The 17,564-nt window shown below is 30.2% G+C and overlaps 1 protein-coding gene across 3 annotated transcripts in view; it reads right to left on the reverse strand.

The window, feature by feature from the left end:
* Positions 1–17,564, reverse strand: part of LOC101241790 (putative ferric-chelate reductase 1) — a 64,220-nt gene that overhangs the window by 15,833 nt on the left and 30,823 nt on the right. For all 3 annotated transcript variants that reach the window (XR_010637576.1, XM_065793241.1, XM_065793242.1), the window contains exons 8-13: positions 14,830–14,946; positions 14,682–14,740; positions 14,176–14,264; positions 4,258–4,410; positions 3,914–4,026; positions 2,394–2,480 (exon numbers count right to left, since the gene is read on the reverse strand). Coding sequence is in view for 2 of the 3 variants with exons in the window: in XM_065793241.1 (XP_065649313.1) it covers positions 2,394–2,480; positions 3,914–4,026; positions 4,258–4,410; positions 14,176–14,264; positions 14,682–14,740; positions 14,830–14,946 (618 nt within the window). In the remaining variant the exon portion in view is untranslated. The remainder of the gene's footprint in view (positions 1–2,393; positions 2,481–3,913; positions 4,027–4,257; positions 4,411–14,175; positions 14,265–14,681; positions 14,741–14,829; positions 14,947–17,564) is intronic.

Genomic DNA, 17,564 nt, shown 5'->3' on the forward strand with positions numbered 1-17,564 from the left:
TTTTTTCATCACTAACACTTAACCATGATTTTTTTTCAAACCATGATACACAAAATGTTCGTGTTTTTTTACCATCAACTTGAGTTATACGAACACCTTTTGGTTGGTATGCCCCAAGATTTTTGATTTCTAGATTTTCTTGAAAGCCCAATAACGAGAAACGTTTTGCCAATAAACTATCAATTTTGTTCATGTTAAATTATCTTATTAATGAACCTAAATTATTGTAATAAGATAACTTTAAACTATATTGTAACTAGAATATGACTTTGGCATGATTCAAAATTTTATCAACAGTAGTTTAGTCAAGAAGGACTCTTAATCTTAATTAATAATCGATAAAATAATAAAGAATGTATTATTACATATACATTTGACTCTCTGATGACGAAGGGTCTACAAAAACAATAAAGATACTTTTACAACATAAAAAATTTTTTAAAGAATCTTTTCATAATACAACAAATATTTTAGTTAATTAAATCCATAATTCTTAAATACAACATTTAGAATGTCAGTCATAAATAATAGTAAACTTCTTAAGATTATTTACATTGTCTTTACATGCTTTAACAATTTTATGTAATTAAAGATAAAAACTTAATATCTGTTTGTAAGCATACATAAATATTTATATAGTTTTTGTTCTTTGACTTTAGCTTTATTCCCCCCAAAAAAAAAATATTTCAATAAAACACTCTGATTTTTTTATTTCGATGGCAATGGTAAATGTCCAACATTTTTAAATAATCTAAACTTTGTATTTGTATTTTTTTAATTAATGCCTTTTTGGAAGTAGCAATTATTGAAGCTGTATTATGAAATGTATCAGTACCACCAGTGGTAGAGTTTTTGTGATTAAAAAAAAATGTTCTTTATATCTTCTGTTGTTTGTACCTTTGTTGTATCGAACTAATAATAATATTGACTAATTTTAATCTTTACTTGAAAATCCAGTCTTGTGTAATGCTTATTATCCATGGTTGATATTGGCTCTGGTTCAGCGTAAATCCAATTGACAACTTAAAAGATAGAATGACTAAACTGCCACCAAACAATGTAAACAATTTTCAATGGCTGATTCATTATACCACAGAATATGATACATAAGCTATTTGGAAAAAGTAAACTTTAGCAATCCCTCATTGAGAAAAGAACAAGAATTTCAAAAGTGCAGTAGCTCTTATTATATTTGTAGAATTGACTAAACTTTCTTGTGTCACAACATATAAACTTGCCAAACAATACACAAATCAAGATCATCATTAATATGGCCACAATTTTTTTCTCTGTAAGAAAAAAAAAAAAAGCTATATGTCTGAAAAATGTAGTTCACTAACAAGTATTATAAAATGTACAAGATTGTTGATTATAAAAGAAATGCAGGACTTTTCTATGAGATTTTAAAATCAATTTTCTAAACTATAAAATTTCCAAACTTATAATTTTTATTATTCCTGTTTATAATTATAGAATAAAATGACTTGTCCTAGAAAATCTAGTTTCTGAAAAATATTATAAACTAATTTCTTTTACCTAACTGTATCTCTTTAAATGTTTATGTCAGACCAACCTTTATACCAGTAATTTCTGTTACATTGTTTTAAATATCATATTTTTGCCATGTTCTTATTCTTGTTAATTTATACTCCTAATAACTACTTGGTAAATTTTTTATTTACATATCCAGTTTAAGAAACTAATACTAACACTGTTAATATTGCAATATAAACACTGTTAATATTCACAGTGAAATTCCAATATTAATAAATGTATAGTGTTTACATTATTTTTACAAATAAATGTTTACATTTAATGTTATAAAGTTTCCTAATATTACTGTACCTTATTGAGTTAACAAAACTTCTAAACTAAATTCTTCACTCTTAAAATCGAGATTTAAAAATGGTGTACGAAGTTTTTAAAATTCGTGATGTTTTTTATGGTTCTTTTTTTTTTGGGCCAGTTCAACGAGGCCCTGCGGTGCGTTTTTTTGTCCCATCTGAAAGTAAAATAAATTCTGCGCGCGCATCAAAAATAATATTACTACAAACAAAATAAATAGGGCCAGTAAAAATCGGCCCATCCATTATTGGCAATGAATTAAAACAACGCTACAATACTTTGAATTAATTGCAAATAAACGTATTACTTTATAAATTAAAATAGTTTAAAATTAAAACTAATTTAGAACTATTTATTTTTATAAAACTTGTCTGCAAATAGTTTAGGCTGATAATTGCATATTTGCATATATAAAAATACATATTAACATCATCAAATATTTTATCTTAAATAAGTATAGATGGGGCCGGGCCCCTATGGCCCCAATTGACGAGCCCCCACTGTATATATATATATATAAATAGTTTAATAATAGTAAAAACACCAACCTGAGACCAACCATTTAAATGTCTTACAATAATAAACATACTGCAGCAAATTAAAATAATGGATAAAGCCATGCAAAACTGATGAAGCTAAAAGTATATTTAAACAAAACATATAAAAATAAAAAATATCTTAAGTAATTTTAAACAAACATTACATTAAGTAAAGTAATTTTTAACAAACAAAATATATCAAATATTTATTCTTAACAAATGGTAACAAGTTTTTCAATGTCTAGCTCTATAAGTACTAAAATGCATAGCCTTACAAAATAGTAAAGACTTTTCCAACATAATCTTTTAAATATATAAAGGTGTCTGCTACAGTTTAGAAGTTTAGAGAAAAAAATAATTAATCTCAACAGTTTACTAATGTTTCAATGATCCCTTGGGAAAATTTAAAAAATTAAAATTTGCAGCTGACAAAATTTTAGTTATGCTTAAAAAACTATTTTATTTTTAAAAATTCAAGTCTTTGAAAAAATTGATTTTTTGTAGAACTGGTGAACATTATGGTCAAGTGGTAGACATTTAGCTTAAGTGGTAGACACTATTCTTAAGTGGTAAACATGCTTAAGTGGTAGACACTTAACTTATTGCTGGATTATGGTTGTTATTACTATTGTTTATTTTTTATAACTTTTAGACTTTTAGGCCTTTCACAAATGAATGAATTGACTAAATAAAATAGAATAGTGGTTGATTTGAACCTAAAATTCAATTTTAAATTTTTCAGAGAGAAATTTTAAAATTCAACTTGTTTAAGTTTTTAAAAAAAAATTACTTGCTGCACTGAAATGCCTCAATTTGCCTCTGAAAAATTGTGTCACTGTATGCTATAAAATTGTGTCACTGCATGCTAGTGTATCACTGCATGCTAGTCTATGACAAAAAAAGATAAAAATACAACAGTTTACTGATTACAAAGAGTCAAAGATAAATTATTACAATAGATATCTGTCATTCCAAGAAATAATATATGGGATTCAAAATAGGCTGTTTCATGTGCTCAACATACATTAAACAACACAAACAGAAGTGTTTTCTTTTGATAGGACTTTAGTACATTTATCTACTAAAAGTTTAAGTTTTGGCATGTAGTATATATGAAGAACATTATGGCATACATAACGTCCTTAAGAACTAATATTGTTGAGCAATCAATGTCCTTAACAGGTCCTTAACAATGTCCTTCGAGCATTTAAATATGACTGCATCTTAATCAATAGGGGTTAGAGAAATAACTTTTGGCTACACAATATTCCAGTTACGGATAAAATGACCTTAAAAGCGAATAAACTTGATACTAGACTTTTAACTTATAATATAGTTTTATAAGTTTATAAATTATTGTGATTGGTCAATTTTCTAAGAATCACTTATAGAAAGCTTGTTATGTTATATGTTAACATAATATTTTATTTCGTCTAAATACTTAAGCTATCACCGAGGTTACATGTTGCACATTGTGTAAATGTTAATAGCATAGTTTTGTATAGTAAAATTTTGTAATTAAACAACACCCTAAACCAGCATTCTTTGCCAAACACATGTTCAGTTAACTGAGGCTTCATATAACGAGATATAAAAATGCCAGATGTAACAAATATCAACCAAGCAATTATCATAAGCACTCCTAAAAAATACCAAATAATAGCTAAACTTAAACACACAAAATGATAATTAAAAAACACCAAATAATAACTAAAAATAGACAGAAAAAGTAAAAAAAAATTTTGTTTAAGTTAAAAAAAAAAATTAAAACAAAATAAAATTTTCATAATAAACAAACATTCAAAGAAAAATTTAATTCAAAATAAAATAAATAACATTCAATTAAAGTGTTTTTAATGTTTAAAATACACACCATGAATTTTAGACATGTTTGATGATGTGATACCGTGCGGATTGCTTGATACTAAAATGCTATAAGACATGTTTGTTGATGCATTGTACCGTGTTTTTAAAAAATCTATAGGTGTTTCTGATATAGAGTAAGAACTATGGTAACCAGGTTTTTCTAAATAAAAATTTACAAATATATTTATATTTTATTCTATCTTTAAAATTCACACAAAATACAATATCAACTTATATGTAATTATAGAAAACAGTTGTGATGAATCAATTATTCAAGATCATCTTAGAAAGCAAATTTTTTACTTTAGTTTTACTGGCTTTTAGTCAGTGTTGAGAAGTACAAAAGTAAAGATTTAGTCTATTTTTCTTGATTTACCAAATCATAATATAAACTATTATACTAGAACTTTACAGTTGAAAATAATTAATGAATTTTAATCTATTTATGAATCTATTTATGCATGTTTAGTTAGAATTTTGAAATTAAAACTTAAAAAATTAAAAATTTTTATATTACAAGTATTTATAGAAATATAACCATATTTAACCCTAACCTAAACCCAGCCCCTACCAAAACCTTAGTCAATGTAGAAGCACTATGTGTATATATATAATATATATATATATATATATATATATATATATATATATATATATATATATATATATATATATATATATATATATATATATATAGATCTATAGTTTGTTGGCTTTGGGAAGAGCGGAAGGAAAAAAGTGATTCTTACGCCAACACATACATCACTTTTAATTACTTTTGACTTTCGTCCAACATTTTCGTGTTGGACGAAAGTCAAAACCATTAATTTAATTACAAATTAATTGTTATATAAAAAAACCACAAAAACGCAAATTTAATTGACCAGAATGTTTTTAAAAACATTCTGAATGTTTTTAACAATATAAACAATGTTTTTATTTTTATTTTTTTTAATAAAATGTTTTTATTTTTATTTTTTTTACTGTAAATCATGCGCGGAGTGTTGCTACATCGACTATCTTATAGCCTGACTCGGATGGGAGTGCTGCTACATCGACTGACAAATAGCCTGACTCGCAAGGGAGTGCTGCTACATCGACTGACAAATAGCCTGACTCGCAAGGGAGTGCTGCTACATCGACTGAGGGTTTGGTTGGGGCAGGCAGTCTATCATTATTAAAAAAAAATTCTGGTCTTGCATTTAATTTTTACTTTTTGTCAACAAAATATGGAAAAAACTTTCGGACAACATCTAAGGGTTCTATATATATTTATATATATATATATATATATATATATATATATATATATATATATATATATATATATATAACATTCTAAATTAAAAATAGGAAAAAGTCTACTAGCAATTAAAAAAGATTTTTAAACAACTGAGCAATTCTGAAAAAAAGTTTGTAAAATGTTATCAGAAACATTGCTTTATGACTCTAAAAACAGTGCTAAAAATAAAGCGTGCACTAATAAATGCAAATTTTTTCAAAATCGCATTTTAAATTACATAGCATTTTGCGGTGCTTCACCGAGCATTTTGAGGTACCGATTCAAAAAACTATATAATAAACTTCATTGATTTCTTTTAAGAATTGAAAATAAGATCTATATAAACTATTGAAAATCCGCAAAAACAGAATGTTTTTGCTGATTAAAATGAAAACAAAAAATCATCAAAATCAGAAATGAAAAATGAAAACTAAAATCAGCAAAAACAATCAAACAAAATCATTAAAAAAGAATGATACCTGAAAGAATCAGAGACAGAAAAGAAGTCTTTAACATTATCTTTATCAGATTCAAACTGATGGTATTTTTTGGTTCTTCTTTCACAAAAAGGTTTGATTGTAATTAATTTTGAACCTATTTCACTTCTGCATGATAAAATCTTTTTAAAATCTATGTGCAGCTTTACTGCACATAGATTTTAAAAACCTTATGGCAATACAAGCATTCATGAAACTTAGTTGCAGCACAAACATTCAAGACACATGTACATTCATCATTACTTTTATAGAATGCCTCATTTTGTTGTTGTTGCTTCAATTTCCTTTCTTCATTAGGTTGCTTCTTTTTGGCTTTGTCTTCCTTGATTGATGAAATCTTTTCTAATATTTTTTCCCCCTCCATTGAGACCTGAACCTGGGTCACACAAATATTTGCCTTGTTGAATTTAGGAGTTATTTACAAACTAGGTATTTCTTTAAGTGATATTGATTTATTAGGTATTGTTTGATAAGCTTCCATCGCACTTTCATATTTATATTTCCAATAACTTGCTAAGCTATAACGAACATCTTTGGAGATAAAATTTTTAGTGCTGTTGATGATTGATTATTTTTAGTATTTTCATTAATACATAGCTCAGCTCAGAACTTATCTTCCTACATCCACTCAACATTGAGTCCTTCAACATCACTTGAAATCCAAAATTTTTAATCGCATTAATAATTGATTGTTTTGATGTTTGTTTTGAACAAAATAAACAAAGAAATGCAGATTTAGCACTTCTGTACTCAGAGTGATTTCTGATTGATTTGATCAAAGAACTCAGTTACACCAGTTGTGTCAGATAAGGTGATAGGAATAATGTCGAAAAATGAATTTTGGAATAGTGTAGAATATATTAAAAAGGCCTAATGTTGCACAAAAAAAAGGAATAGTGTTGCAAATGAATTTTATGAATAGTGTTGAAAATAAAAAAAGGGAATAGTGTCGCAAAAGAATTTAATAAATAATGTTGAAAACAAAAACAAGGAATAGTGTCACAAATAGTAAAAGGAATAATCTCGCAAACAGTAAAATCGAAATAGTGTCGAAAACGAAAAAAAGGAATAGTGTCGAAAACGAAAAAAAGCAATAGTGTTGCAAATAATAAAAGGAACAGCGTCGCAAATAGTAAAATCGGAATAGTGTTAAAACATAAAAAAAGGAATAGTGTCGCAAATAGTGAAAACTTTAAAAAAAAAATTTATTTATCACAGATGTTAACTTTAAGAGAGCTTGTTTTACTACTAATAATATGATATTTATCTGGATTAGCTTTCATACCATTATATTTGAATCATGAAGAAAATTAATATGCAGCGTTTTGCAGGTCACTCACAACAGAATTTAAGTCATTTTTTTGCACTGAAAGGAGTGTTATCATCAGCATATCCTGCAATATCAACATTGGGAAAAAATAGAAATAGATCACTTATGAAGATATTAAATAGTAATTGACCTAAAATTGAGCCTTGTAGAATGCCAAACAAAATATTAGAGTAAGAGCTGCATTGATCATTTATTTTTACTCTCTGTTTTCTATTACCAAAGTACGATTGAATGAGCTTTAATGCGTTTCTGCTGAGACCATATGCATTCAATTTAGCAATAAGCAAAGCATGCGAAATGCAATCAAAAGCTTTTGAAAGGTCTGTATGCAAAAATGCCCCAAAATGTCCTTTTTTATTTAGGCATTTTCTCCATTTTTCAGTCATTTATAGAATAAGATCAAAATAGCTCAAAAGAGAAAAATAAACCAAAATTGTGAAAATAAGAATATTGTAGAAAATGACAAAAGCAGAATATGCTATAGGTATAGGTCTTGCGTTTTCTTCAACATATTGATTCCCAATATCAAATCTGCAACAAATCTTGCGGGTTTGTACTGATAAACTTAACCAACATTGGTCATTATCAACTTTGCAGACTTTGAAAAAATTATGTCAATTGTTATTTCTTCAGTTTCTTTTTTTATAAAAATTTTTGTTTCATGAAAATTTTACTATGTACTCCAAATATTTCAAGGTATATACTGGTTTACAAAGTTTCAGGATTATGAGTATTTGCATGCATGCTTTTTAAAAATTTATATCTTTTATCTTTTTTTGTATGTTTTTTTATTTAAATTCTATATAAAAACGTTTTAAATGCTGTGGTTTTACGACTTCTATTTTTTATTATTTTGTATTACGGTATATATTAAGGAGCTTGGCGATAAGACAATTTGTCTTCTTCTTACCCTTACTATTTGTAGTTACATATGTTTACGGTATGATTAAATGTATACAGCAAAAAAATAATAATAAATAAATAAAAAAGTACATATTAGTTTTGAAAAACCTAAAAGAAAAACTGGCTAAACAATATTGAGACTGGAAACTATATTATTGTATGATAAACTCAATGAAAAGTGCTTTTTGATGCTTTATTAATTATATACATACCTTTTGTAAAATCATCCACTAAAGACAGATTGTTACCTGCATCTGAATCATCATAATCACTTTTCATTAGAAAGTGTTCCAAATCTGAACTGTTTATTTTTGCCATGTTAATTGTGGGATAGGCAACTTTTCCACAATTCAAAATTCATTTTTCTACTAAAGTAAATATGACATAAGTGTGAACTGGGTAGCAGCACTGTTTAGATGGGTTTTGGGGTTTGGTACTTTTTCCACAACAAATTACATACTCAATGTATTGTTGGCAGTGATTATCCAGAAAATTTTTAAAATGTGGGTTAAACCTAGAGATGGTGTTTCAATAAAAATACTCATCTTGGGCAGATGTTAAATGCACCCGGCTACTGTCTTGTAGAAGGCCTCATAGGCAAAGACTTATAGGGTAAACAGATTCTATCTGTTGACCAGCCTTGCACCCCTTCTTCATCTATTAGGCTGGCGCAGATGTATTTTTAATACATTGTTTCCAGTTTAGGATGTTGAATGCTGGATCTTCTTGATTCAATGCATGGGTTTTGCTTGTGTCTCTGTTTTTATGACTAGGCAACTCATTCTATTATCTCCTAATGAGGGTACAGCTCTAAAACTCAGTTTTATGGTTCTGAGGCCGGCTTGTAGTCAGGTTTCCCGAACTCTGTGATAACTCTCAGAGAGGCTGATTCCATCAACAGCTGAAAAATATCAAAGTATTAACAGTGGTATGTTGCGCATAGATGGTGTCCCTGTTTGTACTTTTGGTGTGCATTGCGGAGGCCACATTTGGAGCCTTTTGTTACTGCTTAGGGTTTATTAGTAGTAATGAGGCAATTGCTTGGGCTATTAAACGGTGTTCTGAGTACTATCTATGCTTTGAGTCAAGTTCTTCAATCTAATTTAAAAATGAATAAAGTACCAAAAAATATAAAACACAAAAAACCATCATCATCACCAAGTTCTCTAAACCTATCATTCACTAATATTCATGGTCTTCGAAGTAACTTTTCTTCTGTTGAGTCTTATCTCTTGCAAAGTTCAGCAGACCTACTTGCTCTTTGTGAGACTAATTTGAGTTCAGCTGTTTCATCTTGTGATCTTAGTGTTGATGGTTATCTTCTTTTAATTCGTAAAGACTCCAATAGTCACATGCTTGGTCTGGGCATTTACATACGTAAGAAATCACCCATTTGTTGTGAAATTAAGTTTGAATCCACAGACTATTCTTTCATGTGCTTTCGTTTAGCACCACTTCACTCTATTGTCCTTCTCTTTGTTCTATATCGCTCTCCTTCATCTCAAGACTGCACTCTTTTTGATGTTATTTCTGATCGTATTGACTAAGCCCTCGCTCTTTATCCATCAGCTAATATAGTTGTTGTCGGTGACTTTAATGCTCACCACTCTGAATGGCTTGGCTCTGGTGTCAGTGATTCTGCAGGCATTAAAGCCCACAACTTTTGCCTTTCTCAATCCCTAACTCAAATAGTCAACTTTCCAACTCGCTTTCCTGACAACCCGAATCATTTACCTTCTCTACTCGACTTATGTCATGTTTCTGATCCTAGTCAGTGCTCGGTTTCTCCACATTCACCCTTAGGTGCTTCTGATCACAGTTTGATCTCTCTAAAACTAATATCTCATTCTTCTTCATCACCTGAATCCCCCTATTATCGAACCTCTTACAACTACAGTAAAGCTGACTGGGATTCTTTCACTGATTTTCTTCATAATGGCCCTTGGGTAGAAATCTTTTGTCTTCCTGTCGACAAATGTGCTTCTTACATAATTTCGTGGTTTCAGGCTGACATGGAATCTTTTGTTCCCTCTCGATGATTCCAGGTCAAGCCTCACTCTCCTCCATGGTTTTCCTCATACTGTGCTGCTGCGATTGCCAATCGAAACCGTTACTTCCATATTTATCAGCAAAATAATTCTTCAGAAAACAGACGTCTGTTTATTACTGCTAGAAACAATTGTAAAAAGATGTTGTCTAACGCCAAAACCCGCTATTCTCAGGTCATGAAATCTCGTATCTCATCTCAAAAATTAGGCTCTCGTGACTTCTGGAGAATCTTTAATAATATCAATAACAAGGGCAAATCTTTAATTCTCCCTCTCTCGTATGGTTCAGACTTTGTCACCTTACCTAAAGACAAAGCTCAATTGTTTGCTAAAAACGTTTCATCAATATCATCTCTTGATTCCACTAGTTGCGTTCTACCTGATATTGCCAACAAACAGGTTGAACCATTGCTTGACATTCATATCACTCCAGCTTCTGTATCTAAAGTGATTTCCTGCCTACACTCATCTACAGCTTGCGGTCCTGACAACATACCTGTTATAGTCTTGCAGAAGTGTTCTCCGGAGCTGTCGTCTATACTCTCAAAACTACTCAACAAGTGCTTATCAGAGTCTTGTTTTTCAGCCTGCTGGAAAGCGGCATCTGTTTTCCCATCTTCAAAAATTCTGGAGAGCGATCTGATTCGTCTAACAACCGTCCCATAAGTTTTCTTCCTATCATAAGCAAGGTTTTTAAATCTTTAATTAACAAACACTTAATTTCTCATCTTGAATCTAATAACTTACTTTCTGACCATCAACTTTTTTTCGTTTCCATCTTCTCGTTCTACAGCTGATTTGCTAACAGTAATAATATGATAATATGAATATTTTATCGTGCATTAGATAAAGGTGGAGAGGTTAAGGCTATCGCTCTTGACATTTCAAAAGCTTTTGATAAAGTTTAGCATGCTGGTCTTCTCCGTAAACTTTCTTCTTATTGTGTATCTGGCAACATCTTCAAGATTATTGAATCCTTCCTTTCCAATCGTAGTATAAAAGTTGTCCTCGATGGACAGCACTCTTCTTCTTATTCTGTAACTTCAGGGGTTCCTTAAGGTTCTATCCTTGGCCTAATACTCTTTTTAATTTACATTAACGATCTTCCAGATATTCTCACATCTAAGGTGGCATTGTTTGCTGATGATACTACCATTTATTCTTGTCGTGATGTTGTGGAGGGGGCATTTGAGCTTGAAAAGGATCTCACTTCTGCTACAGCATGGGGCTCACAGTGGCTGGTGAACATACAGGTAAAACTCAATTTTTTTCAGCCAATTGTTATCGCAATAATTTAGATCTTCCTATATTTTTTTTTTTTTTTTTTAGATTATTCACCTCCCCAAGGCCCGAGGGGGGCCACTACAGTCGAGGAGGATACTCATTTTTTTTTTTTAACTTTTTTTTTTTTTTTTTTTTTTTTTTTTATTTTTTAATTTTTATTTTTTTAGTTGTTTTTAGTGGTGCAACCCTCTCTCAACTCTTTAACTCCAAAACACGAACCTTGCCGAGCAAGGCCGCTGCGCGGAGAAACTAAGTTGAGCGCGGTACTTCCAGGGACGTGGTGGGAGTCGAACTCCGAACCTCTCGCTTACAAAGCGAGCGCAAGAACGGTGATGTACTCGATGAGTTATCTACTCTTCATCTTCTAGGATTAACTCTTACTTCCAATCTTTCTTGGAAACCATATATCAAATCAGTTGCAAAATTAGCATCTGCTAAGGTGCATCTCTTTATCGAGCTTGTCACTTTCTTACTTCAGATTCTATTCTCTATCTCTATAAATCTCAAATCCGGCCTTGTATGGAATACTGTTGCCATATCTGGGGCAGTTCTTCTAATGATGCCCTTTCTCTTTTAAACAAGATGCAAAAATGCATTGTAAACATAGTTGGACCTGCTCTTGCAGCCAACCTCCAACCATTATCACATCGTTGTAGTGTTGCTTATTTTTCTCTTTTCTACAAATACTATAATGGGCACTGCTCTAAAGAGCTAAAGTCTCTTGTGCCATCTACTAAAATTCATTCTCGTATTATTCGTCATTCAATTAAGTCTCATCCTTTTTCTGTGACTGTTCCTAAGTGCTCTAAAAATGCTTCAATCCTACAGGAAAAGCAGGTTGTTATCAAACGCTTTATACAAATGATACAAATATTGTATCATTTAAGGAACATTTATTTGAAGTTTATAATAAAAACTTCCCAAAACATAACTTTTATAAAACAAACAAAAGTCTAGAATAACCATTGGTAATAAAAGGTCTTAAAAAATCCTCAAAATTTATTTAATACCTTAAAACAAAAAAATTTCAAACTGTTTGAAAATCAAAGATATTACCTTATATTCATTTGCGACCCTATTTCATTTTTTTGTTTTCAACACTATTCTTTAGATTCATTTGCGACACTATTCCGTTTTTTTTTTGTTTTCGACACTATTCATTAAATTCATTTGCGACACTATTCCGTTTTTTTGTTTTTGACACTATTCATTAAATTCATTTGCGACACTATTCCGTTTTTTTGTTTTTGACACTATTTATAAAACTCCTTTGCAATATTATTCCTTTTTCTATTTTGACACTATTCTTTAAATTCATTTGCGACATTATTCCTTATTCTGTTATTTGACAATCAATCATGCGACAATTTGCAACACTATTCCTTTTTCACATTTTCGACAACCAAATTTGCAACAATCGTGCGTATTACCTATCGTGCAACAATCGTGCGTATTACCTATCGTGCAACAATCGTGCGTATTACCTATCGTGCAACAATCGTGCGTATTACCTATCGTGCAACAATCGTGCGTATTCTTATTTTTAATATAAAAGACTAGCATCTCTCATTGTTGGAAAAACTGAACAATGTTCTAACTCCTTTCCGATTTCAATGACGCCAAGGAGTTAGTTAATTTTTCTAAGATGTTTTACTTGTGGAAATTTTCCTGAATTAATTACAGCCCAACCAAGTTTATTTTAATTCAACACCACTTAACTGCTTCCTCTCACTACTTATTTTTCACCTCTATGACATCTCTAAGAAAATTGCATCTTGATTTGTTATTAGGCTTGAAACTAAAATTGAAAGACTTTCTCATTTCTTTTTTATTCACTTATATCAATTCCAAAGGAATATCAAAACACACTTTCAGACTCGCACTTTATTCTAGTAAGCGCACTTACTAAAATAAAGTGCTACTAAAAAAAAGGTAAGTGAACCAAACATTCAAAAATATAATCAGCAGGGAAAATAATGCTTTTATGAAGAAATTTATGATTTTCTAACCAAAAGGAAGTATTACAACCTATTATTTAACATGAAATTCTGAGGTCCCTGTTAAAAAAAGTATATCCTAAATATTTTTTTAAAGACATGAATTTCCCCCAAAAATTTAACTTTTTTGGCATTTTAACAGGAGTATTTTGTCAACTATTAAAAGTAAAAACTAAGCGGCTGCCCAAATATTTTGTCTCAACCAGGATCTTTAAAAACACCTAGCATTCTGAGGTCCTTATATTTGTACTTAAATATGATACTGAACTTAACTATTTATATAGTGTACTATATAAATAGTTAAGTTCCCTAACTATTAAGTTAAGTAAGCCTATAACCATGAGATTACAGACAACTTACTGGGTAAGTTGTCTACAATCTCATGGTTATAGGCTTATTCTGCCACAGTGTAAGTAGATATTTTTTTCTTTTTAGTTAAATTCATCATTACTGCATATAAATGTTTTCCGAAAAATACACCACAGAGAGCACAGAGCTTAAAAAAATAAAAATGGAACCAATTTACCCCCTCTTCCTTTTTGTAGCTTTTTAACTGAAACAAAAAAGTATAAACAAAGCTTTACCTTTCAATGTCAGTCCGCTTGCAATTGCTACTGAAAGAGGTAAACTCATGTCATATAAATCAGCTATATTTGAAATAGATCTTTCAAACCTTAAAATAAACAACAAAAACTTTTTATTTTATGAATCTTTTTTTTTTTAAATTAAAAAATAAATTTTTGAATGTATACAACTTAAATTACAGTTAGAAAAAAATTGAATGCATAAAGGTTAAAATTGCATTTTAATTTTAAAGAATACAATATGACTGCATAAAAAATTAAAATACTATGTAATGCAATTGTAATTGCATTACAATGCATTTCATATATATTAACTATTTATGAAAATTATTTAGATCATTGCATGCAACAACAAATGTTTATTGAATGCAAATTATTAACTAATAATTATCATTACACTCTTTTCTTAATAAATTGCTTTAAATTAAAAAAATAAAACCAAACAAAAAAGTTGTATGGGTAATTGTTATTTGTTACTACAATTTAAAGTGTCTATCTTTACTTACTTGCATAATATAGGACCATCCGGTTTTATTTCTGCTGATAACAAAGTCACTCCATTTATCTAATTTTAAAATTAATTTTCCAAAAGTATATAAAATTTATAGATTATCATTAGACTAAAATATTTTAATTTTTTTAAAAATCACTTACTTCACTAACCCATTGTGGTTCACCAGGAGTGGCTGGTGCCAATTTATTTCCATTAAAACTACCAAATACAGGAACATTTCTTGATGAACCCTGGCAATACTGGCCTTGCAGTTTGTACTAAAAAAATAATACTGCAATTAAAATATTTTATTAATCATTAAAGTTATCAAATATGTTTATTGGTCATTTCTTAGGTAGTTGTCTGACTAACTTGTTATTGTTTAACCAATTAATTTATGCAAATATTTATGATAACAAAGCTTACATATGCGTCTAATATTACATATTATAAAAGATCTGATATTAAAAGTCATTTAATAAAGCATGAAGTACCTAAACAGACCTATTAGACACTGTTAATATAAACAATAAAGGAATATAAACAATAAACTTGAAGTTTAAATCTGAGTCTAAGTATATTATAGCAAAATAAAGTGGTTTGGGGAGCAGATGTTTTCTAAAAACAAATAATTATTTGTATGGGTATTATCTTTATGTTATATGTGTTGCCTAACTATTATGTAACATGATTTGATCATGGTGTAGTTGAATGGAATTATGAAGGTGAAGTTTATACACTCCCAGAGAATCTTGCTTGAGTAAAAACCAGAGATAGATGAATCGACATAAATATTCATCATAGGCAGATGTTACCTGGATTTGGCTACTGTCTTGAAGGCCTTGTTTGGCCTTGTTGCCTTTTTTGGCCTCTTCAGCAAAGACTCTAGGGGTAAGTATAATATTTCTGTTGACCAACCTTAAACCTCTTCATCAACTAATAGGCCGGCATAAATGTAAACATGTGTTACATTGTTTCTTGTCTAGAATAATGAAATTTTTATCCAGATGTTTGTTGAGTACAGAATGAAAAACAATACCAGATTTACTATATCTAATTACTAATATTTTATAAAAATAACATATATACTCCATCGTATATACTCCAGTCTTGACAAAAAATTATCTCTATTAATCTTTTCAAATCAGTTATTTACTGCTCACAATTGCAATATTGTTGATATTCCTATATTGATGAGTGGCAACTCTCTTCAACACTAAGTCTTTTACATTTGCTCAGATTATTACTTACTACAGATCTTTAATGGAAACCATATATACATCCCAAAGTAAATTTAGCACTGCTACAGTTGCCTTTTTTTATCGTGCTTGCCACTTTTTTTACTTATTATTCTTTTACTCTATAAATCTCTTATTCATCCTTGAATACTGTTGTCATATTTAGGCTGATTCTTCTGAGGACCTTTCTTTCTACTTTAGGCAAGGTCAAAAAATGAAACGCTGTTAGTCCTACTTTAGCTGCTAAATTTGATCCTCTAGCCCATCACCATAAGGTTGCATCTAACCATGAGCGAGACTAGGTTTTTTCAAACCAAGACGAGACTGAGACGAGAAGTTAGTACTTCTTGTGAGACCTAGAACGAGACAAGACGAAAAATTTAACAACTTTTGAAAACAAATTTATTAAAATCCAAGTAAAAAAAAAAATTTAAACATGGTTTTGACAAATAGACACAAATGACATTTGTCAAATGTAAACAACTTTTTCAAATATTAATTCTTTTTTTGCCAAACTTTTCCAACAAGACAATGTTTTCTCTGATTAAGATGATTTGTTCTACTTTTTCTGGATGTAATTTGTGATCGGACGACATTTCCACCTGAGCTAAAAACTCTCTCTGATTTAGTTGAACTTGCTGGAATAGCTAAAATTTGTCTAGCTAATGAAGAGATCTGGCAATGTATTTGAATGCAATTTCCACCAATCAAGAATCGGAAAGTCTTTTTTGGCATCAGGGAGATATTTATACTGGCATATTTTGCTCAAAATAGGATTCAGCTCAGATGTTGGCTCTTGTGTTTCAAGTCTGACGTTTAACTTGCGCTTCAGTTTTGAATTAGGGGACTAATCTGCTGAAAGGACTCTGGCAAAAGGTTGGCACTCAACATTATCCTTAACCTGTGAGGCTAACCATTCTTTTGTTGTTTAAAATTTTTTAAAGAGCTTCAAGTGAAGTCCCTTTAAAGCAGGATTTAAGTAGTTTGCTGCAGCACTCAATAAGTTTCCAGTGTGACAAAGAGGAAATCTTTTCTCAATGCAGCTTTTCAAGTTTTTTGTATACAAGACACCGCAGCCATTTTTTCCATCCCTCTCAGTAAATTGATTAGTTTTGTCATGGATTAAATAAAGAGAATCGGCGACAGTATTAATTGTTGGAATAGACTCAGCCGACCACGTTTCTGTAGCTTCTTTAAGTGGTGCCAAAATTTCTACTGCTTCCTCGATTGATTTCCACTGTGATGCACTGATGGTCTTTGAAGAAAAAATATCTTCATTTGCACATAAGCTGATAATTGCACTCTTTAAATGTAGGACAGAAGCCATGCAATCCAGTTCACTATTCCATCTTGTGTCAACAAATTGGCGTAACTGTCTAAAATTGATTCCTTGAGCGTCTGATTCTGATTCAAGCAACTCAGCTGCAACTGTTGACTGGTGAGTTAAAGAAACCAAATCTTTGCATGTTTGCAACGCATCATCCATTTCAGCAGTCATTCCAAATGAGTCTCGAACTGCACATTGCAAAATATGATTGTTGCACAAGTATTGGTCAAGGCGCTTTGACAATTTGACTGCAAGTTTCATGTTTCTTGCCTGGTCGTTCAAGCAGTACATTGGAAAATCAGCAGGCAAATTTAGTTCTTCTAAGAAAGAA

The sequence above is a fragment of the Hydra vulgaris genome, chromosome 03 (assembly GCF_038396675.1).
Source record: "Hydra vulgaris chromosome 03, alternate assembly HydraT2T_AEP".
In the NCBI taxonomy this organism is placed as follows: domain Eukaryota; kingdom Metazoa; phylum Cnidaria; class Hydrozoa; order Anthoathecata; family Hydridae; genus Hydra; species Hydra vulgaris.